Source organism: Notamacropus eugenii, chromosome 3 (genome assembly GCF_028372415.1).
Source record: "Notamacropus eugenii isolate mMacEug1 chromosome 3, mMacEug1.pri_v2, whole genome shotgun sequence".
NCBI lineage: Eukaryota > Metazoa > Chordata > Mammalia > Diprotodontia > Macropodidae > Notamacropus > Notamacropus eugenii.
This window is the reverse complement of record NC_092874.1, coordinates 480127479-480153581: the sequence shown is the minus strand read 5'-3', so window position 1 is coordinate 480153581 and position 26103 is coordinate 480127479. Positions and strand designations below refer to the sequence as shown.

At 41.8% G+C, this 26103-nt stretch overlaps 1 protein-coding gene across 3 annotated transcripts in view; it reads left to right on the top strand.

The window, feature by feature from the left end:
* Positions 1-26103, top strand: part of VPS41 (VPS41 subunit of HOPS complex) — a 184930-nt gene that overhangs the window by 64508 nt on the left and 94319 nt on the right. For 2 of the 3 annotated variants that reach the window (XM_072599093.1, XM_072599092.1), the window contains exon 5: positions 16668-16742. In XM_072599093.1, the coding sequence (XP_072455194.1) occupies positions 16668-16742 (75 nt within the window). Of the gene's footprint in view, positions 1-11728; positions 11754-16667; positions 16743-26103 lie in introns of those variants that run through there. The other variant, XM_072599094.1, reaches the window with a different exon arrangement.

The window sequence follows — 26103 nt, the reverse complement described above, 5'->3', positions numbered from 1 at the left end:
TAGGAGCTGATAGGCCATGTAGTCATCCCCTGCCTTATTCATGAGTCCTCTGTACTGTGTATCTGCCTAAACACTCTCAGAGAGAGAACTCACCACCTTGTAGGCATCTTGGCCCAGTTCTGGACAGCTCTCATGGTTGGAAGGTTAATAAAATGGTAGATTTAGCTCTAGAAGGCACCTGAGAGGTTTTCTAACCCAAGCCCTTCATTTTACAATGAGGCAGCTGGGAGCCACATGGGGATCCCATGGTTTGCTCAAATCTTACCACAAGAGAATGGCAGAGCTGGGGTTCAAGAGCAGATTTCTAATTGCCTCCAACTTTTTCCCACCTACTCTGTATATTGTTTTGTTTATAAGTGAGAGATTTATAGAAGTATCCATAGCAAATGCAACAACAGGCCAGGTAAGGAAGGCTTCTGACCTCACTTCAGTGCTTAAATGATATGCCATCAGTGTAGAAAGTTTTGTTAGTGCATCGATGCTGTCACTTTTGGCACGGACACTGTGGGTTTTATTTGAAGACTTCCTGCTTTAGCGAAAATGTTGATTTGTAGAAGAGCTCACGTTTGCAAACACTCCTGTGTTCATTGTATAAGTGCTGCACCTTTAGCGAGGAAGAAATGTCTCTCTTCAGGGTGTACCTGGCCTCTGTAAAAATGGGTCTTAGGGTGAATCCTACGAGTCAGTAGGCACTGCCCTCTCTTGTAAAACTATGGCATCTTCTGGCAAGGATTCTTTTTTAAATTTCTCTCTTGAATGATAGAATAAGCATCTTGGTCCTCTTAGAATATACGACATCTTGAAAATTAGTGTAGTTATACTTGGAGATGGGGCAGCTCGATGGCTCAGTAGATAGAGCGCTGGGTGATCAGGAAGACCTGAGTTCAAATTTGGCCTCAGGCCCTTACTAGCTGTGTGCTCTTGATCAAGTCATTAAACTCCATTTGCCTTAATCCACTGGAGAGGGAAACGCAAACCGCTCCAGTATCTTTGCCAAGGAAACCCCATGTGTGTGTGGTCCATGGGGTCACAAAGTGTCACATGCAACTAAGCAACTAAAAGAACAAGAAACTTAGAGACAAAGGGGCCCCTGTCAGACAACATGGTGCGATGGAGGAGCCTTAGATTGGGAACCAGAGGACCTGGCCCTGTGACTACCCTGTAACCTTTGGGAAGTTATTTGACCCTTCAGACACTCCATTTCCTCCTGTAAAATGAATAGATTGGAAGTGAGACTTCTGTCTCTACATCCATGAATAGTCATTTGACTTAAGTGGGTACATTTTTCCCTGGCCATGACAGCTTGTGAGGCCCCAGGGATGGCCATCTGCTTTGGTGATCAGGGCCAAAAGGTTTGTTGTCATGGTGACTTTGAAAAGCTTCAGGACTCTGACCCTGCAATGACTGTCCACCACCCAAGGATCAATGGTGAAGCCTGCCACCTACCTCCTGGCAGAGGGGCAGGTGGTGTAGGTTACATGGCTAGGCCTCATGCATTGGGCTCACGGAGCACACGTGCTGGTGGCAGTTTGTCCTTTTTTTTTTTTTTGGTACTTGCTTTTTCCATGTTCCTTTTCCTTTCAATTGGCAGTGGGGTAGACATACAAAGATAGATTTTTGTTCATTGAAAATCAATACATTTTCAATTAAGAATAATTTTTCAAGGTAGCAGGTTTTGTCTGCTATGGCACACTTCCTTCTTCCCTCCTTACCCCTGCCTTTGTCATCCCTCGTTCTATGGCTGAACAATTCCCATCTCCTCCTTCTCCAATACTTCCTTCGTTTACCAAATGCTCAGTTACAAACCTCTCTTCTCAGCGCCATTTCCTTCTTCTCTCTCTCTCTCTCCATTTCAGCTTATCCTTCCTCAGTCCTTCTCCTCCACCACTGTGCTCTGACTTTGTACCTTCTGGAATCCCTGTTGTATGCTCAGCACACTTCTCTTTGTCTTAGACCTCTGTTATCTCACACTCCTTCCATTTTCTGGAATAAAGGCACCATTTCTCATGGTACATCTTGTTTCCTAGCTTGAAATCCACCCACCCCACTCCACTGGGCATCACCTCCTCATTTCCCACCCCAGCTGCAGGTTCTCCCTACCCCATCTCGCTTTTCAGCTTCTCCTTTTGAGTGTGAGCTCCCTGAGGCCAGGGACTGCCTTATGCCTCATTTTTGTATGCCCGATGCGCACTACAATGCCTGGCACATAGTTAGCCCTTAATAAATGTTTATTCTGGTTCAGACTTATATGGCGCTCTCTACCATCACTTGGAGATGAATCCTCTGCCTTCAGCTCTCAGTTCTTCTCTTGCTTTGATGTTTACACTATACCTACCTCCCAGAGAGCTCTGTGACCTCCCTCTTTTCTGGGCTCAGATCTTCTCTTTACCCCAGTCCCTGTCCTCACACTCATGACCTTCAAGTTGAGCCCCTGCCTCTCTGGTTACTTCTGTCTTCACTCCTTGGTGTCCCTCAACTGTGATCCGTGTTCTGGAATTCTGCAGTACCTGTCTCTGATCCCTTCTTCATCTCTCTTGATTCCATCCCTTGACTCTGTCCTCTGTGCTCACGGTGACCTCCTGGCCTTCCTTCCTTCCCTGTTCTTCCAGTCTGTCTTCCCTGCTCTCACTTGACTTTCCTTTCTGTTAACCCCGGGGTGACCCCAGTCCAGTCATCCGCTAGTATTTACCTTTCAACCCTTTGGTTCCGTTGTTGCTCACTCCCTGCCGAGTCCTAACATGTCATTACCTGCACCTTCTCCTTCTTTGTCCTACCTTGTGGACAGCCAAATGCTGCTGGAGAAAATCACATCGCCATGCATGCTGAACCTGCTGTAGAATTATCATCTCTTCCCAACTGTCCCCAAACTCGGTTTAACAAGAATTTAAAAGCGCCAGGCACTGAGCTAGGTACAGAGGTTCAGGGACAGAAACAGAAAGATTCCCCAGCTTCTCTTGGGGGAGAAAGCCTGTTCATAGATTGGTGCCTTCTCTTCCCACTTACTGCTATGTCGGTGTGAATTGAGAGAAAATGAGAGAACCCCTTAGGGATGAAGGCCCAGTCACTATTTATAAATCCTATTTAGCATCACTCTGTGCTAAAAATCATACCTATAGCAAGCACATATTATCCTCTAGATTAATGAACATTTTGGGAGGCCGTCTAACACGTGTATCCACTAGTGTTACATTTCAAAGAAACAAGACTCAGTTGGGTCTGTTTTGCTCTTTCTACTTGAGGCAGATTTGAGTTTGGATTTGGCCTGAGCACATTTCTCTGAGATACAGCTTCCTTACCTCATCCGTTCTCCTCTCCCGACCCCCAGCTGGTTTGTCCACTCTCCAAGCTCCTGCTGGGCCTTGCACACTGATGAGTGGATGAAGAAAAGGCCCCACCTTGACCTGGCACCGATAGTGACCAGATAGTGCAAGCTCAGCAAAAGCAGAGCCTCCGGTAGCCTTTCCTGAAGCCTCAGGAGCACTTACAGAATGGTGTGCAGTTTTTAAATCCCAACAACCTGTAGCGGCATCGAGAGGATTTAGAAAGGATGGCCTCTCAGGAAGCAAGTCTGCTGCCGCTTCCCAGACCTGTTTTCTTTTCATCAGCCTTCATTCCTTTCTATAAATTTCCTGCACCTTTCACATCCTGTATTCAGTTGGGGGAGCCCTGCTTCCTCCTAATGAGATGACTGGCAGCAGCTACATGCATAACCAGACTATTCAGAATTAAGGCATTTGTTGAGTATTTAAGTGAAAGTCAAAGCAAAGCTTTTTTTTTAAGATAAAGCACATTTGGCAATGCAAGAGGGAAGAAGGAAGGCAGAAGGCTCATGCCAGCCTTAGTCTGCACATAGTTGTGGCTCCATTAGGTTGAACTCCCTGAGAGTGGAGCTGCAATGCTGGGTCCATGGTAGGTACTTAATAAATGCTGGCTGACTTAATCCTATGGTGGCAGCTATTATATACATATATTAGTGCTGAGTAGGTGATCGAAGTGGGGGAGCCCTTGGAGGAGTCAGAGCAGCAGATCTGGTCTGCCTAAGGACGGATCCACAAAGAATCCATTTGGGCTGAACATTGCCATCGTGTTTACGACTTGTCACATTTTTGGTAATATTTTACAAAACTATTACTGAAATTGTACTTTTGTTCTTGTGAGTTGGCAAAAAGGCAAGACAGGAGACGTTTTTTAAGTGTGGAGCCACCGTGTTAAGTGTTGGGATACACATACAAGCCAAAGAAAGATGGCACCTGCGCTCAGTGAACTTACAGTCTCATGAGAGATAAGGGGAGAGATGGAGTATTGAAGCCCAGAAAGAAGAGGGATTAAGGTTGCTTGTTCTGAGTCTTTCCCCCTGTGGAGGCTCTAGGGGAGCATGTGAGAATGGAGAAGGCCATCTACGTAACAGAAGCCCCACGGGATGATGGCCCAGTGGATGAACTGATTGTAGAGTGCAGGGGGAGGAGATCCCAGGTGCTGTGGGCTATCCCAGTGTGAGCCTTTCCTGGGACCTCATATCAAAACCTGGGAAGTCAGAAGCACAACTAGAAAGAGAAGGTCTGGTCTATGTTGTCATCTTTTGTCCCACAATTACTGTAGGTGTTTGTTGGGAATGGCCTCTGGTGAAAACTGTTAACCAGTCTCTGGCCTTGTAATTTCTTGTAAAATAATGTGACAAATTTTGGGGGTCTGATGTCTTCCCCCCCCCAATTCAGTGAGTAGTAGAAGCCTCAGCATCTTATGTTCTTAACGTCTTTCACATAGTATTAATCATTGGATTAGTTAATTAATGAGGTTCTTCATGTGGCTGCGGAGGGCTCTAGCCCTGCTTTCACACGTTGGAGGGTGGCCAGGCCAGCCAGGGCTCAGTCCTTTCCAGGTGGCCCCTGCACTTTCTGCCCCTGCACCTGGTACCATTGTCTCCCTCACCCCCTCCTTTCAGCTTCCTTATGTGTTGTTCCCCCCATTAAAATGTAAGCTCCCTGAGGTCAGGGGCTGCCTTTCTACCTGTATTTGTAGACTCATTCTAGAGCACTTGGCCAGGTATTGGCTGACTGACTGAAGATGAAGTTTTCTGTAAAAAAACATCGTTTTTAAAGGCTGCCTGTTCCCTTCTCATGTTTCCAGCAAGGATGCTCACTACATGAAGAGATCATTTTCCCAAGGATCTTACTGAAATGATAAATTAGTCGTTTAGTTCATACTTTCTGGTGTCTTTTCTGTCACTTTTTACGTGTCGGTCGTGATTTCCTCTTCCATTAGAGTTTTCTCCTGCAAAATCTTGAAGACAGATGGTGCTCTGAGTTGTCCGTGGCAGCAGAATGTTCCTGCCAGGACTCATTTTTGGCCTCTCTCTGGGTATTCCACGGTTGTTTCTTTTCTGACCATGGTACCTCTAGAAGCGGCAGCAGAGCTGTCCTTGTTTCTGCCTGTCTGTGTTCCCTCCAGTTCATCTCCATGTATTCTTAGGAAGATCTGGCTTCACTGGTTATTAAAACAGCATGTCCTCTGTGGCCCTGCAGAACCAAGCAGCTTCTGTCGTCCTCTGTAATGTTTGGTAAAGGAGTTTAGACCCTAAATTTGGGTTGCCCATGGCTGTCATGTCTTTTCCACTTGACAAGGAGATTAAATGTTTGCAAGCTGGGGGGTTCAGTATGAGTAATCTGGGGTCACATCCCTACTAAGTCTCTCAGGCCAGTTTCCTATTATTCAGATTACTCCATGGGGATCCATCATCCACACCTTAGTAAGGACAGAAAGGCCCTTGAGATAACTCCTGAATCCTGGTAACCATTGCTGGAGGATATACTGTTCTGGATTCAGGATACAGTGAGGCAACCATAGGTAGATACAGCAAGGGTGCTGCATGATTGGCCCTGAAGAGTGCTTGTTTTGTCTTTTGTGAGAGGGCTCTTCCCCTCAGCTTGTGAAACCCTGCGATCGAGTCCCAGCCTTTGAGGCTTCCTTCTGCTTAGCAGGGACTTCTCTTGGTGGTTCGCTTTCATTCATAAGGAGAGTATGAGCCAGGATGCAGGTCACTGCCTGTAGTGATGGATCAGCATGTTGGCCAGAGATGGTACTGTAACTGTAACTGTACCAGAAGTTACCTAATGTTTGTAGATGCTTTCTGTTGATACTCAGCGTTCAGGCCTGACACAGTTTTTCAGGATCATGTGTTCAATCCAGGTCAACAGCTGCTGCTTCAGCACTGACTATGCGGATATTAGGATAACAGTCGCCATCACCTAGAACGGTAGGCCCTGAGGGAAATAGTTATTAATAGCCAATGGTTTGGAAAGATCCAGAGTTCCCCCTTTTCTGTACCCTTCATTTCAGAGTTTAGTCTCTTGCAGGACAGTAATGACGTTGATTAGATTCCCTAAAGCTGGGGTGGACTCTCTGTCCAACGGTGACATGATGTCGCTCTCCCAGCCCTTCCTTGGAGTGAGCCCACTTCTCATTTGGAATAGTCATTCTCATGATTAGCCAATCAGAGTCTGTTGCCACCCTCAGAGGCACCCACTTTCCAAGGACATAGAAACTGAGCCCACCATGAGGGCTCCAGCGTTTGAGAGAGCTGCTGCTCTCTTTTATGGAAACGCTGGCGTTAATCAAGTGACTAATTACCCGGAAATCATCTCTCTCAGACTTTTTAAATGCCGCAACACTTAGTTATAAAATAACTCAGGTAAGAAAAGTATCCCCTCAGTGTTTTCCTTGCACAGCCAACACCTCTCATCGCCTTCTTGCACATTCATAATCATTGCCACTCCCTCATCTTGCCATTCGTTGCCTTTTGGCTTGGCTTGAGATGGTGGCATCCTGTGGTGTACAGGCAGAGAGCATCGCCAGGAAGCGGTTGGTCCTGAAGAGATGGGCCAGGTTGGGCATCAAGAGAGCAGCTCACAGTTGCTGAAAGGCCAACTGAGTTTTCCCAGTATGATCTAGAGTGATCCCCTCCTGTTCAGTTTTGGACCTCACTGATCTATTAATGGTGTCAGATGTGGAGACTGCCTCTCCTCTGCTTAGCCTTCAGACAGACCCCTTCAGCTGCTGTCAGTGCAGCCTCCTGGCTCCCTCTTCGTGCACTGCCATCCAGCCAAGGTGGCCTCTCATATCTGCACACCTTTGCCTTGGCCAACCCCTGCCTGGAATGGACTCCAGCCTCTCTTCCACCTCTGGGAATTCCTCTCTTACTTCAGCTCAGGCATCACCTTCACAAGTCTCTCCCTCCTGAACTACTTTGTAATTAGCACCATTTTATATTTGTATCCGTTTATTCCATACTTTGGGTGTCCCAAAAGTCTTAGTGTGATTGCAAACTTTGATAGCTTAGTAGCTGAAGTTAAAGCTATAATGGTGTAAATAAATATAATAGAAACAGAAAATACTGTAAAGTTTTGATAGCTTCAAACTGCGCTAATATTTGGGACCTCCCATGTGAACTGGCATCTTCTTGTGAGTAGGGATTCTTTCCTTTGTAGTTACATTCTGGCTTCTAGAACATTCCCTAATGCATAGTAGGAGCTTGTTGAATGTTGATCATTTTGGGGTTTTTTATTTTTTTTTATTTTTTTTACAAATTCTCGTCTTAGCTCCAACAAGTTAGTAGCCAGATTCACTTAGACAGCTGCCTCGGGGATCATTTCAGTATCACTAGCAGGTAGGTTAAAACACCCTCCGTAATTTTCTATGGGGTCATAGGGGCACTTGCTGCACCCGGTGGCCACTCTCAGTTCTTCCTTTCTTTTTCGGTCTCTAGCTTTGAAGCTTCCTTGTTTTCCACAAGTCTTTGGACTCCCCTTCTTCCTGAATTTCTTCTCTTTTTTGAAGTCACTGAGCATCAGTGATCTGGATGATCTTGTCAGGTTCCTCCTAGGATTTCTCTACCCCCTTGACCTCTTGGTGCTGAAGCTGCAGGCACCTTCTGCCTGATCTTTTTGGCCATTTCTTTTGCTTAGTGCTGCAGTATTGTGTGCTGACCAAATATCCTTGAAAATAGTGGAGCTTGTTGTTTGGGGGCATTGGAAGAAATGTCTCAGCTCCCTTCTCGACATCTCCAACCAGAATCCAGAAGGCCTCCCAGTAGCTGCATCTTCTCCTTTCTCCTAGTTCCATTGTTAGCTTCAGTTCCTCCAGCCACCCAGCCCTTTGGTCATCAGGCCATCGGGCCTTCTGGATAGAGGACCTCTCCCCAACCTGTGGTGACTCTCTATTATTGGTGTGATTCTTAGTGGCCTCTGTCACAGCAGAAGCAGGTGGAAGCCTCACTGACCTGAGGCCATTTTAAAACCATTCTTGGTTTTAAGAATTACTACTATCCCTCTCACTCCTCACTGGATGAGTTTGCTGCATGTGTTTTCTTTCCAGTTAGCAGCACTGCTCTCAAACAACAGACACAGGGTGCTCTTGGGGCCACATCCACAGCCTTAGTGGCGTGGCAGAACCCAGTAGAGTTTGTGTCCTGCTGGTCAGCCATGATGAGGCATCAGAGTGGAACTTTATGAAGGACAAGTGATGAAACAGGAGGAATTCAAGTGAGAGGATCAGAGTTTGAAGTGGCTTCTGGCCTCAGTGTTGACATAACTGGAGAGCCATCATGGTGGCTGGTGGTGCCACTGTGCCCACAGCACTGGGCCTGTAGTCAGGAAGACCTGACTTTAGAGCCTGCCACAGACACTTACTAGCTGTTCTGGGCAAGTCACTTAACTTCTTAGTCTCAGTTTCCTCAACTGTTAAATGGGGATGGTAATAACCTGCCTCCCACAGTACTGAGGAAAAAATGGGATAATGGTTGTAACTTTCATGACAGCATTATCACCACCATCTTCATCATCATTCTGGAGAGATCACTGTACAGTGTAGGTTACCTGTTCTCTTGGCATAGACATGATGGATGTGTGCGATTTCATAATTAGTGACTATCTTGTTAACTTAAAGTACAAAAGCACTTTATTTTTAAAAATTCAAAACCAGTTTTTAGCCTATGCTACTTCCGCTTCATTTCTCCTTGTATGAGTGTGTGTCTATGTACTCATACATACACATAGTTTTATCCTGGAACCCTCAACTTCTAAAAATGTTTAGCCTTTTTTTTAAATATAGAATTTCATTCTTCTCTGAAATTTATCCTCTGTGCTTTGAAAGTATCCATCTTTATCTTTTCCTCATGGATTTTACAGATTTCCTCCCTTTATATTTACTTCATACCTGTTGCAGACCTGATGATTTCAAACCTTAGCTACTTCCTATGATGGAAACACCCACAAAGTATATTTATCATTATTATTTTTATAGGACATTCTTGCAAAGGAAATCACCCTTTATCTGTTTTATATCATTAAATTATATGCTGAAAGTCTTTGGAATATACAAAACATGGACCCCATTCTTATGGAGCTCACATTTTAAAAGATGGTTCCTCTTTTCCTTTTCCTTACTTAAAAAGGCTGACTTAAGCTTCTGTCCTCTTTACTTCCTAATCCTTAAACCCACATCAAGATAGCCTAATAAACATTTCCCAGATTATGAAGATTGTATCCAGATTCAGCAGGAGATAGGAGTATATCATTCTAGTCTAGGAGGAGTCCCACAGTATGGAATATGTCATTCTTACTTTCAGAATGAAATGATCGTAATGTTAATTGACATAAGCCATTTAAAAAAAAATTTAGGGGGTGTAGCAGACACTAAAGTTAAAAATTTTGACAGCTCAGATTTTGCTTTTAATATTGAGTGACTTTTTAAAACTTTCCCTAAAAGCGAGGTGACACTTTGGTCTCATTGGAATCATTTTTTTCATAAGGAGCCCCTTGAAGTAGTGGGAGCTCGCCCTAAGTAGGCCAGAACAGAAGCGCTATTCTCACACTCGTAATGTAAGTGTCACTTGTCTGCTAACTGTGACTAATAGGCGTGAAGTCACAAAGGCAGCTATTAGAATGTTTGGATTTTCAGCTTTCAAATATTGGATCTCTGGGAGAACAAAAGTGAAATCCAGTCTTCTGTTTCTCATTCATTCTACCCCACATATCCATGGGGATGCAGCATTTGTAAAAGAATCAATTATCCATTTGTTAGTCAGAGGAGCTTTACAAATTATACATTAGGAGATTGATTTCTGAGGTTCACCGTTGGGGGACTGATAGGCTAAGGTGGGATGATGAGTGGTGTCTGGGGAGAAGGGCTTGCCACAAAGAACACAATTAAAAGCAGCTTTCTGAATGGCTGTGAATTTATTCCTAATTGAAGAGCTGACATAATCCATACTAAGTGTATTTATTTCAGACATTTTGCATTAGGTAATTGATTATCACATGAGGTGTATTTGTTTGTTGGCAGTTTTACCTTTCTCTCCCATGGAAGATTTTTGAGGTAGCCCGTAGTGGGCCTGCGTGCAGAAAGTGCACGTGAGCATTTTTCCCTTCCTCTAAAATTCTTTTTTCCCCCATTAAAGGAACATTTTTTGTGTGTTCTATGGTGTCAGCTTGATGGTATTGATTTTTGAACAGTCAAACTTACTTATATTGTCCAGAATTCCAAACATGTCTCCATCAGAAATAAAATTGTAGTTAATGGAAAATTCAGCTGAGGTCATTTTTCTCTGCCCCCTCTGCTGCCACCACCCCTGTTCCACACCTCCTCCACCTTCTGCAGCTCTGTTTTCTGTATGAAATTCTGATTTTGCTAGATTAATCGTTTCACTTATACATGTCCTCATCATTGGCATTGTTCTCATCGGGAGCTCATTTGGCCTAGTTGGTTGATTACAGACGGATGGTTGACATGAGCATATTTCAGGTAGAGAGCACTGCGTCAGACTTCTTGGTGGAGAGGTTTAGGATGAGATGTGAATGTCTGTTGTAGACAAAATCTCACTGTGCAGTGGGAGAGTTTTCTCCAAGTTAGTTGACGTCCAGCACCTTCCTTTAGCTGGACAGGAGATAAAGATGGCAGGTGGATGTGAGACATTTGTTTCTCATTTACTTTGAAAACTGCTCCCATATTCTAGCCTGATAAAAACCGCAGTATGCACCATGAACAGTTGTCACATTGAAATCCTGGCTTTCCTGGCTTTTTTTCCCAGAGAATTGATGGCAGCCACATTTATGTGGTATTAACCAAGGAACTCAGAGTGACTGTGGGTCTTCAGGGGGGTTTGTTTTGTTTTCTTTTGCTTTTTAGTTTTAGTTTCAGGTTTTTTTTTTTTTTATTGGCACATATGGGGTCACAACCCACAGTGTAAAAAGCCCTGAATGTTGTGAGTGAACAAGGGTCATGAGTGGAAAAAGTTGGAAAAGGCCAGTTTTAAATAAGTCAGTCTATTTTTCTTCCATAATATTTGATGGACAAACTACCAAGAGCAAAATACGTAAATAATGGCAACATGCATTGGCAGGTGCATGCATTTTTAGGGTGTTGAACTGTCACCTTCTACACAAAGTTGGCCAAGACCATGCTGTCAGAAGGCAGTAAGGCCATGGTTTGTCTACTGATAATTTTAATGAGCTTGTAAAGCAAAATGGTAGAAGTCTATGCTCATGTAAAATCTTTAGACATTTAATTTGCAGTTACTTAATTATCCAGTCTGTGAGTTAAATATCTCCACTCCATCCCCACTTTCTCATTGCAGTTCAGCGAAGATGTTATCTCCTTTGGAAAGTCTCCAGATGAAAATGTTTTCTCCCTTGTGTTCATCACCACAACTTTGCATTACACTTAGCTGTGGAACATAAGCCATCGAAGTCTAGGACTAGGTAATTTTTTATCTTCAGATCTCCACTCTAATGCTTTGCACATTGTGGTTACTCAATAAATGTTTGTTAAATCAATGAACTGTGATTGGCAGACCAAACCTTAGCAGAGAACACCTTGATCAAACAAAGACAGGTACAAAGCAGGAACAAAGACGATGTCAGTGACCCTCTGGCATTTCTCAGTGTTATACAGGCAGTGGTTGGACTTGCTGTCATTATACCTATGTGGTTATTTAAAGTAATATGGTAGGCAGCACACAGGTAAAATTATGTTGCTCAGACTTTTTTCAGGGAATGGATCCCAATATTAAATCCAGTGAAGAGACCTCATCCATCCTCTTCTTACCATTTCCATTGCCACAAAACTAGTGCGAATCCATCTTCCCTCTCACTGGAATGATCTCAGTGACGTCATACATAATAAATCTTCCTGCCCTAGTTTTGCACACCTTCCCAACCACAACCCATCCTGTGCACAAAGTGAGGAGCCATGGGTAGGGATGGCTGAAAGGCCAATATTTACTGCATGTAAGAAAGAACTCCCCAGTGGTTAGAGGTGTAGAATGGGCAGCTTCTGGAGCCTGGGACTCACTTTGACCTTTATTGGAGATCTCCAGAGAAAGGCTGGATTGCTACCTGTTGGGGGTGTTGTGGAGAGCATTCCTGTTCAGGGGTGGATTGAATCTATTGACCTTGGGAGGTGCCTTCCAGCTGTAAGATTCTGGGGTTGTTTGCCTTACTTTGATGAAGATGATCACACATTAGACACCGTTGAGCACTGTCTCCTCTGGGATATTCTTTCCTTCCTGGATTTTCCTCACACCAGTCTCCCTTGGTTTTCTGCCTCTCTTCTCAGCTGCTCTTTCTCAGTTTCCTTTGACAGATCATCCTCTGTGTCCATGTCCTAACTGTGGGTGTAACCTATGAATTTGGTCCCAGGCCTTGGACCCTCAGCCACATTATCAGTTTTCTGTGCTCCCTCACTGTTTCTCCAGATTGCAAAGAAACATTCTCAAATGATGCTCCAAATGGTCTTTAACATAGGAGTCCTACTGGAATAAACTCATGCTACAGCAGAACTGTGTGCTATTTTAACTGTTTTTTGCTTTGTGATCTCATTAGATTCCATGAATTCAATGAAAATCTCTCTGCTGGTAATTCTCATATTTACTTATCCAGCGCTGACCTCTCTTTTTATATCTCCAACTGCCTGTTGGATATCTCAAACTGGTTGTCCCATAGGCACCTTAAACTCAACATGCCCCAAACGGAATTCATTCTCTCTCCCCATACCCCACCCCCAAGACCTCCCTTCACCCTATTTTTTTCTATTATAGTCAAGGGTAACCAGCACATCCCCTCAGTTAGCCAAGCTTGTAACTTAGGTGTCATCCTGGATGCCTCATCCCTGTTCCCACCCCATTTCCAGTCTCTTGTCAATCTTGCTCATTCTAGCTACCTGACATCTTTCTCAGCCTCACCTACCATCTGTTGGAGATAACCCTAAATGCGATTCTATGACACTCCCCTCCTTCATAAACTCAGGTTGCTCCTTAGTGCTTCCTCCTTTAAATATGAAATCCTCTTTGTCTCCTAAGGCCCTTCATAACCTGACCCCTTCCTGCTTTTCCAGGCTTCTTAAATCTTACTCCTTCCTTCATATTCTGTTTCAGTAAACTGACTTTGCTCTTCCTTCCACAACACACTGAATTTCTCAACTCCATGCCTTTATCCTACATGCTTGTCTAGACATTTTCTGTTGTTGACCTCTTTAGGAACTACATTTAGTAATGGAACTCTGTCGTAAAGGAAGACTTTGAGGGTGTCCCTGCATTGCTTCTTCTGACCTCTATGAGAGTGCCTGCCTTATATGATTCCTCTGTATAATAGTCTTGTAGACAAATGTACATTTGGCCTTTAAACAACATGGACAGCCCACTGGAATTGGGCTCTCTCTGCAGTAGAGTTTGAATTCTTGGCAGCTTAGCTCAAGAAAGGATCTCAGTGTCAGTGGACTTTATCTTGCCAAGTGAGCTTTGGAGTCTTCCTAAAACAGTTTAAATGGAAGCAATTTAGTTTACCGGATTGGAGCTGCTATATTGTCCAGGTTTCTCATGTATACAACAATGAGGTCAGTATAACAGCTCTCCATACCTTCATTTTGGGAGGCAATCTAATACTTCATCATCTACGTGCACAACTCTGGAAAGTACACTACCAAGGCAAGTGAACTTATCCACAGCATTCAAAACTTCTCCGTTTACTGTAACTTCCACGTATGGGGGTATGGTGCTAGCTGATGGAGAACCTCTACTTAATTGTTAGGGCAAAATTAGCAAAAGCAACAGAGACTCAATCCATACTTTGTTGTATCTTAGCCTCAGAGGCTGCATTGAGTACACAGTCACTTTGGAAATAGATAGCATTTTTCATCAGGGGTCCTTTGGAATGGTCTTGGATGATTGTCTTGATCAGAGTAGCTAAGCCTTTTATGGTTGATCATTGTTACAATGTTGATGTTACTGTGTACAATGTTCTCTTGGCTGTGCCCACTTCATTTTGCATCAGTTCATATAAGTTCTCCCAGGTTTTTCTGAAAGCACCCCACTCATCATTTCTTATAACTCTGTTGTCCAGCCATTCCCTGATTGATGGGCATTCCCTCAATTTCCAATTCTTAGCCACCACACGTACACACAAAAAAGATGCTTATAGATATTTTTGTACATCCAGGTCCTTTTCCCTTTTCTTTGATTTCTTTGTGATACAGACCTAGAGTGCTGTTGCTTGATCAAAAGATATGCACAGTTTTGTTGTCCTTTGGGAATAGTTTCAAATTATTCTTCAGAATGGTTAGACCAAGTCACAGTTCCCTGTGTGTCTTGAATATCAAACCCTTGTAGAGATATGTGATGGAGATTTTTTTTCTTAATCTAACTTCTTAGCCTAGTTCCATTAATTTTGTAAGTTCAAAAACTTTTCAACTTAGTATAATTGAAAGCATCCTTTTATCTTCTGATTGCTTCTATTGTTTGTTTCATTAAGAATTCTCCCCCAACCTTAATTTTTTTTATTGTGTGATTTTACAGAGTACATATCTATTTCAACTATTCTTTGGTATGTTGTGTAGTTTTTCTCTATTCCTAATTTCTGCTAAAAAAGCATTTTGTAATTATATTTTTATGTTTAGAGTGCCTTGGCAGATTAACCCCCGGTTACTGGGTATCTTACAGTAATTTGAACAGGATTTCTCTTTCTCTTATTTTCTCCTGGATTTTATTATTGCTACCCAGAAATGCTAGGTAGCTTGTGGATTTACTTTGTGTCCTGCTGCTTTACTGATGCATGATTAATTATCTCAGTTAGGGTCTTTTAAAAATTATTCTCTAGGGTGGTGTGGTTTATTTTAGGTCTGTTTAACTGTCTTAAATTTTTTTTTGACACTCAAATATTTTAGGGATACCTTTTAGTCATAGTTAACCATTTTCTTCCATAACATCTGGATTTTTGTTATTTTCTAAGTTGGACCTTGGTCATTTCTCTGGCCTTTGCTTGATTCTCGTTCCACTTAAGGTTTGTAGTTCAAATTCTAGCCAGTATTCTTTTTTTCAGATTTTTCAAATTGATCTGCAAGGTTGCATTTCACTTGTTAGTACTGCATATCAGTGATAAAAATTGGGACTCCATAGAATTGCCTATCAGTTAACAGTTAAATGGGCTAGAATTTGCCATTTCAAGAAATCATGCTATTGAGTAAAGCCAAAAAAGAAAAAAATAACCAAACTAAAGCTGAAAGAGTAAGTGTAAACAATCAGTTCCCAATTTGTCAGTTGAAAGACAGTGTGCCCTGGAGTCAATGAGACCTGGGTCCAAGTTTCCCTCTAACTTGGAAGGCTTGAGAGATATCTCTGTCAAACTCTAACTAAAGAGGAAGTTTCTTTACCAGAAATTCCCTCCACCAAAGAAGTCCTAAGTCTGGTATGCTTTTCCTCCCTCCCCCCCTACAAGAAAACAAAAACCCATTGAATACATTCAGATTTTCTCTTTTGAGATGTTTTCTTAAAGCAGAGTACAGCAAGTGCTTCAGAAAGTTTAAAAAAAAAACCACTTAGTCCATCTGGGCAGTGGCAGTGGTAGCGAGTCACCTTAGTATCCACATCCATGATTTCCTTTTCTGTTGGAGAAGCCACTTGTGTGCCTACTTCAGGGTGGGTTGGTAAATGGTGGCTGGCTCGAGGAGTTGGCAGGCAGAAGAATCGTCTTCTCTCAGTGCCTTCTCACCTCCCTTTGTGCACAGCTTGTGGGGAGGACAGCTGGAAGAAGCCACATGTTTCATGTCCTCAGTGATTTACAGTTTCAGGAGTATTTTAAAGGGAGAGCCAAGAAAGGTTGTAAAAGCATTTAGACCCTGAAACGTAAGGACTTTCTAAAAACAGTATTGGGTTATTTATAGGAAGAAGTCTATTTCTACTTGAAATGCTTTTGCTGGCTGCCTTAATGTAAGCTATAAAGAAACAAAGTTAGAATAGTGATTTGAGAGAAAAGCTGTTTGAATGATCACGAAGCAGACTGGAACACAAGACTTTTTCACTTAATGTTTCTCAGCAGATTCTTTCAAAAGGAAGATTTTTGTTCATGAGAACAGTGTTGTGTGTAGGGGGATCAGTTTCAAAATGGAAAGACACAGATTATCCCTTTTAAATAAAAAACTAGTGGAAATGTCCCTATTCAGAGTTTGCAATATCTTAGCTAACAAAGCTGTGTTTTACTTTTGATGTAAAAGGACCTTTCTGTATACTTTCTGCATTCTTGCTGCTAAGCCACCAGACAGCTTTTATTTCCTAAATCTTGCAAAAGGCAGGGTAATTGATCATAGATGCACCTTTTCCTAAAGTTGATGTTTTCTTTTTATAGAGCCCTGTGAAGATAAATCAGATTAGCCTGGATGAAAGTGGAGAACACATGGGCGTGTGCTCAGAGGATGGCAAGGTAGGTGGGTGTTAGAAGCTGCTGGAGAGTGGCGCTGTCTCTGGCAGCCAGTGCTGCGCTGGGGATAGGAAAAGCCGGGAGGTGGAGACAACTGTGTGGAGGGAGGACCTGGACTTTCTTGAACACTGAACTTGCTTCCTGTTGCTCATAAAGAAAGTCAAATATATTTTGCACAAATGTGCTCTAGGAAAAGTAATTAAAGTACGTGGATATCAATAATGTAACTGGCATTCAGCTGCCTAGCAGCTCCGGCAAGGGGCGGATCTCTAATCATTACCTCTGTGCCAGCTAGACTTCCATGACTAGTCTTCTGTTCTGGCAAGACAGTAGTAGTTCAACGCCTTTCTACCATAAATCCATGAAATTGGATTTTGTGGCATGAGTTCTGTGGGCTGGTGGTTTCCATTTTCATCCACAAGTTATGAATGTTTCTCTTGAATTATAGAATCTTTTGATAAGCAATCATAGTTTATCAGAAAAATAAAGTGTCTTACAACAGCCACATTAAATAAATGTAAAATCAATGTATGTACAGTTTTCTAAAAAACTGGCAGCGATGTCCTCGACATCAGAGGACATAGATCACTGGTGCTGGGTGTAACTAACAATTATCAGGGCCTCTCTGCAGTGGGGCGGCTGACAGTTAGTGGTGGAAGTGATGGATTCTTCCACTTAGAAGAATGTCTTTTTTGTTTTTAAGTCGATGGAAGTCTTTTCCAGTGTGGGTTTGCAGTGATAAAATTCTAATGTGCCATGTATTTAAGCTACTTGTTTAAAATAACATCCTGAGAAAGCAGATGGAGCTTTAAAAATCACATCAGAACGACAACCAACTATGTGACTTGCCAAGGAGAAGCCAGGTTTAACTAATTTGTTGTCAGTTTTTGAAGTGATCCTAATCCAGGGGCCCCATTCAAAGTGAATAAATTAAAAACAATATTGGCCTTATTTAATGCATTGATAAAATGAGAACACATTTATTCTGTCACTATTAGAGAACGATTTGCTTCTCTCGGGTTCTTCTTTCTCAGAAAGCCTTTGAAAACCTAAATGGAAATCTCCTGTCTTCCCAAAAATCTTATCAGGTTTCACAGTGCTTTCTGAATCTTGAAGATGAACACAAATGTCCAAACAAGATGAGGAAGGAGTCAGCACATCTAGTAAATGAGGAGAATTAGCCAAACAATTTAAACATTTTTCATACTCATCTCTGTGTGTGGGGAAAAAAGCAATTTGCCTTTTTCTCCAAGGAGAGGACTTCTTTCAGTGTGCTGAAACAGATGCTCCTCGGCAAGACCTTAGGATTTCAGAGGTGGAAGAGTGACTGATGCCTACCTCCAAGATGTTTAGTTTTCTGGAAAATAAAATGTTATTGATCCTTTAGCGTTTCCTTCACTACCTCCATCCTCACCTGTCAGAGAGCCATCCCTGATCATCATGGGTGTTTAAATAGAGGAAAGAACATAGAGTAGAGCCCCATCCCAAAAAAGCCCCCAGCCTTTCACCTCTTCTTCTCACATCTCCCCTTGGGGCCCACATGTGCTGTTATTGTTCTGCAGCATTCAGGTTTTGTTGTTTCCATTCTGCAGTGGCGATTGTTGTGGTCACTGTGTAAGTTGTTGAGTGAGCTTGGTCACTTCTCCTTGCATTGGTCTTTCTGAGCATGAGGTTCTGACCTAGAGTGGTGACAGTGTCAGAGGAGAGAAGAGGGCATCATCGAGAGAAGGTGAAATAGGCATTGGCATATGGAGGAGGGTGTGGTGGTGAGAGATAGTGAGGAATCTAGGATGACTCCTGGGTTGGGAGCCTGAGGGATTGGAAGGATGGTGAAAAGTTAGAAAGAGGAGAAAGTTTGGGAGTAAAGAGGAGGTCAGTTTTGGACATGCTGAGTTTAAGATGTCTACTGGACATCCAAGTCATGTTGTTTGAAAGGCCATTGGAGATATGAGACCAGAGGTCAGCGGAGAGGTTAGGGCAAGATAGGCAGATTTGAGAATGATAATTGAATCCATGGGAGGTGATGAGCTCTCCAAGCAAAGTTGTGTAGAGGGAGAAGAGAAGAGGGCTCAGGATAGATCCCTGTGGGACACCTGTGGTTTAGAGGACATGATCTAGAAGACAGTACACAAAGGAGAATGAGAAGTGTAGTTAGAGAGGTTGGGGGAGAGCCAGGAGAGAGAGAGGGCTGTTCCAAGAGCCTAGAGAGAAGAGAGGATCAGAGGAGAGGGGTAGGTCAGTGTCAAAGGCTATCTTCCTCTTTATTCCTCATGTGCAATCATTCAGTCATGTTTGACTCTTCATGACTCCATGGACCACAGCACACCAGGCCCTTCTCTCCTCCACTATCTCCCCAAGTCTATCCAAGCTCATGTCATCTGCTTCCATGACTTCTGATGTCTTCTGACCCTAACTCTTTTGCTTTGCCTCCAGTCCTTCCCAGCAGCAGGGTCTTTTCCAGTGAGTCCTGTCTTCTCATTACATAGTCAAAGGATATAAGCCTCAGCTTTAGTATTTGACCTTCCAGTGAATAAGCTGAATTAGTTTCTTTAAGTATTGACTAATTTGATCTCCTTGCTGTCCAAGGGACTCTCCAAAGCCTTCTCCAGCACCACAATTTTAAAGTGTTGATTCTGTGGCACTCAGCTTTCCCCATAGTTGATCTCCTGCAACCATGCAATGCTACTGGAAAATCCACAGCTTTGACTATATATGTTCCTTTGTTGACAAGGTGATGTCTCAGCTTTTTAGATTTACCATTCAGATTTACCTTTCTCTCAAGGAGCAAGTGCCTTTCAATTTCATGGCTGTTGTTGCTGCCTGCAGTGATCTTTGAGCCTAAGAATGTAAAATCTGGCACTGGTTCCATTTCTTCTCCCTCTATTTGCCAGGAAGGGACAGGACCGGTTGCCAAGATCTTAGGTTTTTTGAGGTTAAACTCCAAACTGGCTTTTCCCCTCTCTTCTTTCACCCTCATCAAGAGGCTTCTAAATTCCTCTTCTCTTTCTGCCATCAGAATGGTGTCATCTACGTATCTGAGATTGTTTATATTTCTCCCAGCAATCTTAATTTTTTAAATTGTCCAAGATTTTACATGATGTATTCTGCATCTAAGTTAAATAAGGTGACAATATCCAGCCTTGTCTTACTCCTTTTGAAATCTTAAACCTATCAGTTGTTCCATGTTCAGTTCTAACTGTTGCTTCTTGACAGGTTTCTCAGGAGACAAGTAAGATGATTTAGTACTCCCATCTCTTTGAGAATTTGCCACATTTTGTTGTGATCCACAAAGTCAAAGACTTTAGTGTAGTCAGTGAAGTGGAAATAGATGTTTTCTGGAACTCCTTTGCGTTCTTCATAATCCAGGGAATGTTGGTAATTTGGTCCTCTGCCTCTTTGAAAACCAACCTACTATTCTGGTAATTCTCAGTTCACATATTGCTGAAAGCTAACTTTCAGAATCTTAAACATAACCTTGCTGGTATGTGAAATGAGCACAATTGTTTATTAATTGGAACATTCTTTGGCATTTGTCAGTAATCTGAATATTCTTTAGCATTGCTTTTTTTTTTTAGCATTATGATGTAAACTGACCTTTTCCAATCCAGTGGCCACTGTTGAGTTTTCCACATGTGCTAGCATATTGTGCAGCAGTTTAATAGCACCCTCTTTTAGGATTTAGGTAGGCATTCTATCACCTCCACTGGCCTTGTGATTAGCAGTGCTTCCTAAGGCCCACTTGACTTTATTCTCCAGGATGTCTAGCTCTAGATCAGTGACTATATCATTGTGTTTATCAGGGATGTTAAGGTCTTTCTTGTAGAGAGGCTAAGCCAGAATGGTAGAGTAAAGGCAGGGACTCTCCTGAGCTGTCCCTCAAAACCCTCCAAATACCTTTAAATAGTGACTCTAAATAAATTCTAGAGCAGCAGAACCCACAAAAAGATGGAGTGAACCAGTTTTCCATCCCAAGACAACGTAGGAGGTTGGCAGGAAAGGTTTGTCACACCAGGGTGAGAGAAAAGCATAGGTTAGCACAGACTGGGCCCCAGCAACCAGGATTAGGCCTCAGGGCAACTGAATCATTGGCAGCAGTGGTATTTTCCAAACCTCTCAGCCCACAGATGGTAAGGGCATCAGACAACTGATCGGGGGTCCCTTTGTTGCCACCAGGAACAGGACTCTGTTGCATTGCTATACTTGGATGTGGGTCACTGTCCTGGGTCTTAGTCCCAGTGTGAGGAGGAGCACTAGTGTAGGAGATCTTGAGGCCACACGGGAGCAGGGATGCTGGTCATAATTCCAGGGTTGATAAGAGTACTTGTGGTCACTCACAAACCAGTGCACAGTACAGGCAGGTAGTAAACACATCCCACCCTAGATCATACCATCGTGGAAGAGCCAAAAACTTACAGGTCCTCAGAATTACTTCTGAGAACAGCTGCACAAAAAAACCAGGAGCTTGAGACAGTACCTTTCTACTTGGGAAGCAGAACTCCACTTTAACATAGATTTAAAAGTCAAGAAATAGCCTTCAAAATGAGAAAACAAAGGAAAAAATTCTGACCATAGAGAGTTAATATGGTGCCAAGGAAGATCAAAATACACATTCAGAAACCTGTATGCGGGTCAAGAAGAAAACAAGTCAAAATTCCTGCATCCAAAGCCTTAAAGCAAAATACGAACTGGTCTCAGGTCATGGAAAAGCTCAAAAAGGATTTAAAAAATCGAGTAAGAGAGGTAGAGGAAAAATTGGGAAATGAGAGTGATGCAAGAAAATCATGAAAAAAGAGTCAGCTGCTTGGCAAAGGAGGCACAAAAAAAATACTGAAGAAAATAACAACTTAAAAAATAGAACTGGCAAAATGGTAAAAGAGGCACAAAAATTTAATGAGGAATGCCTTGAGAAGAACTGGCCAAATGTAAAAGGAGGTGCAAAAGCTCACTGAAGAAAATAATTCCTTAAAAGTTAGACTTGGGCAAGTGGAAACTGATGACTTTATGAAACATCAAGAAATAATCAAACAAAATTAAAAGACTGAAAATGTAGAAGAAAATGTGCAACATCTCATTAGAAACAACTGACCTGTAAAATAGATCCAGGACAGATGATTTAATGATATTGGACAACCTGAAAATCATGATCAAAAAAGAGCATAGATATCATCTTTCAGAAAATTATCAAGTAAGCTGTCTAATATTCTAGAACCAGGAGGGTAAAATAGAAACTGAAAGAATCTGCCAGTCATCTCCTGAAAGATATTCCAAAATGAAAAATCCCAGGAATATTATAGTCAAATTCTAGATCTCTCAGATCAAGGAGAAAATACTGCAAGTAGCCAAAGAGAAACAATGCAAATATTGTGGAGTCACAGTCAGGATAACCTAGGATTTAGTAGCTTCTACATTAAAGGACTAGAGGACTTGGGATGCGATATTCCAGAGTTCTGGAAAAAGAGCTAGGATTGCAACCAAGAGTCACCTGCTCAGCAAAACTGAGTGTAATCCTTCAGGAGAAAAAAATGGACATTCAGTGAAATAGAGGACTTTCAGGCATTCCTGATGAAAAGATCTGAACCAAAGAGAAAACTTGACTTCCAAATACAAGATGTAAATGAAGCATAAAAAGGTAAACAGGAAAGAGAAATCATAAGGGATTTGATAAGGTTAAACTGTTTATATTCCTACATGGGAAAATGATATTTATCATTCCTAAACACTTTCTCATAATTAGAGTACTTAGACAGAAAGCAGAGGTGTGAGTTGAATATGGTGGTATGATTATCTAAAAAATAAAATTAAGGGATGAGAAAGAAGAATGTGCTGGGAGAAGGGGAAAGGAAGAGGTAGAGTGGGATAAATTATCTGACGTAAAAGAGACCTGAAAGAGATTTTACAGTGGAGGGGAAAATGCGGGGATTAGGGAGGGGAACACATGAGCCCTACTCTCATAGGAATTGGCTCAAAGAGGGAATAACACATACACTTAGTTGAGTGTAGAAATCTGTCTTACTATACAGGAAAATAAGAGAGGGGAAACTGACGGAAGGGCATTTTGGAGGAGAAAAAAGTCAGAAGCAAAACACTTTTGAGAGTGGAAAGAGTAAAAGGAGAGACAGTAGGATAAATGGTGGGAAATAGAATGGAGGGAAATACATAATTTGTAATGATTAGCGTGAAAAAAAATTTACAGTGAGGTTCTCTGATAAAGACTTCATTTCTTAAACATATAGAAAACTGAGTCAAATTCCTCAATTGATAAATGGTCAAAGAATATGAACAGGCAGTTTTCAGACAAAGTAATCAGAGTTATCTGTAATCAAATGCTCTAAATCACTATTGATGAGAGAAATGCAAATTAAAAAACTCTGAGCCACAACCTCACACTTGTTAGATTAGCTGACATGACAGAAAAGGAAAATGACAAATATTGGAGGAGGTATGGGAAAATTAGAACACTAATATAGACTGTTGCTGAAGCTGCGTACTGATTCTAGCATTCTGGAGAACAGTTTGGAACTATGCCCAGATGGCTATAAAACAATGCATACCCTTTGACCAAGCTATACCACTACTAGGTCTCTATCCCAAAGAGGTAAAAAACAAAAAGGAAAAGGACCTATGTGTACAAAAATAGTTATAGCAGCTCTTTTAGTGGTGGCAAAGAATTGAAAATTGAAGGGATCTCCATTAATTGGGGAATGGCTTAACAAGTTATTGTATGTGATGCTCAGAAAAAACATGGAAAACCATACATAAACTAATGCAAAGTGAAATGAACAGAACCAGAAGAACATTGTACACAGTAACAGCCATATTGTATGATGATCTACTATGAATAACAGCTATTCTCAGCAATACAGTGATCTAAGGAAATTGTGTAGGACTTGTAATTAAAGGTGCTTTACATCTCCAGAGAAAGGACTGGTAGAGCCTGAGTACAGAGCAAAGAGTATGTTTGTTTAATGTCTTTATTTTTCTTGGTTTTTTGGTCTCTGTTTTCTTTCACAAAAGACCTTATGTGGAAATGAGTTTTGTATGACTGTACATGTATAACCTGTGTCAAATTGCTTGCCTTCTTAATGAGGGAGGAGAAGAGGCACAGAGAATTTGAGACTCAAAATTTGAAAGAAAAAACATGTTGAAATTATTTTTATATGTAATTGGGAAAAATAAAATATTAAATAGGAAAAAGAGCTCTTTTTTGTATAGTTCTTCTGTATATTCCATATATTCTCTTCTTATCTCTTCTGCTTGTGTTAAGTCTCTACCATTTTTGTCTTTTTCTTGCCCCATTTTTGCATGAAACATTCCCTTGATATCTCCAGTTTTCTTGAAGATATCTCTTGCCTTTCCACTTCTGTTGTTATCTTCTATTTCTTTGCATTGCTTATTTAAGAAGAACTTCTTGCTATTTTCTGGAATTCTGCATTAGTTGGGCATCTTTCCCTTTCCATTTCCTTCTTTCCTCAGCTATTTTAAAGCCTCACCAGACTGCTGTTTTGCTTTCTTTCCCTTTTTCTTTGGGATGTTTTTTGTTCCTGACTTCTGGACAATATTGCAAATCTGTGTTCATAGTTGTCCAGGTACTCTATTTACCAATCCAATTCCTTAAATCTATTCATCACCTCTAGTTTATATCCATGAGGGATATTATTTAAGTCAAACTTTTATGGTCTGATGGTTTTCCCTACTTTCTTCAATTTAAGCCTGAATTTTACAATAAGAAGCTCATGATCTCTAAGCCACAGTCTGCTCTAGGTCTTATTTTAATTGACTGTATAGGGTGTCTGCAACCTTTGGCTGCAAAGTATATAATTAATCTGATTTCTGTATTGACCATCTGATGATATCCTTGTGTGGAGTCGCCTTTTGGGTTGTTGAGAAAAGTGTTGGCCGTGACCAGTAAATTATTTTCACAGAACTCTTTTAGTCTCTACCCTGCCTCATTTTGTACTCTAAGGCCAAGCTTTCCTGTTATTCCAATTATTTTTTTTTAATTTCCTACTTTTACACTGCAATCCCTTATGATGAATGTGACATCATTTTTTGGTGTTACTTCTAGAAAATATTGTAGGTCTTCCCAGAACTGACCAACTTTGGCCTCTTCGGCATCAGTGATTGGAGCATAGACTTGTATTACTGTGAGGTTGAATGATTTGCCCTGGATTTGAACAGATATCATTGTCATTTTTGAGATTATACTCCAGTACTACTTTTCTCACCTGTTTATCAACTATGAGGACTCCTCCATTTCTTCTAAGGGATTCTTGCCCACAGTAGTCTATGTAATGACCATCCAAATTAAATTCACCACTTCCCACCTATTTAAGTCCACTGATGCCCACATTGTCAGTGTTTAATCTTTCATCTCCTGTTTGATCACATCCAATTCACTTGGGTTTGTAGATCTTCCATTCCAGATTCCTACGTGATATTAATCTTTGCAGCATCAGACTTGGCTTTCATCACCAGACACATCCCCAGCTGAGCTTCCTTTCGGCTTTGGCCTCAATGCTTCATGAGTTCTGGGGTAACTTGTGGTTGTCCTCTGCTCTTCTCCAGCAGCATATGGGATACCTTCTGACATGAGGGGCTCATCTGGTGTTGTCTCTTTTATCATTCTAAAGCTGTCCATGGGGTTTTCTTAGCAGAGATACTGGAGTGGTTTGCCATTTCCTTTTCCACTGGAACACCTTTTGTCTGAACTCTCCACTGTGATCTGTTGGTCTTGAATAACCCTGTATGACATAGCTCATAGTTTCATTGTGCCAGTGATCCTGCCTCTGCCCCTTCTTTATTCCATCTTTATATATATCCTGTATACATATATGTAGATAGACAGATAGACATATAGAGATAGAAATTTAATTAACTTATTTTTAGTTTTCAAAATTCACTTTCATAAGATTTTCAAATTTTCTTCCCCTTTCCTCTCCTCTCCCCAAGATGGTGTGCAATCAAATATAGACTCTACTTGTACATTCATATTAAGCATATTTTCACATTAATGTTGTAAAGTAGAATTAGAATTAGAGAAGAACCAGGAAAAGAAGAAACAAAACAAAACAACAAAAGAAAAGGAGAGCAAGTTGTCTGCTTCTATCCACATTCAGACTCCAAAGTTCTTTCTCTGAATGTGGACGGCATTTTCCATCATGAGTCTTTTATAGTTGTCTTAGATCTTTGCGTTGCTGGGAAGAGCTGAGTCTATCAAAGTCAGTCATCACACAATGGGGCATGAGCTGCTGGGACGGCCAAACAAGAAAAACCCTGCTAAGCCGGAGGGAGGTGTAGACAAACCAGAAAGTGTCTACTCTCCCAAAGTTAACAGTCTACTGCTGTAGGGGCTGGGAGAGTGGGG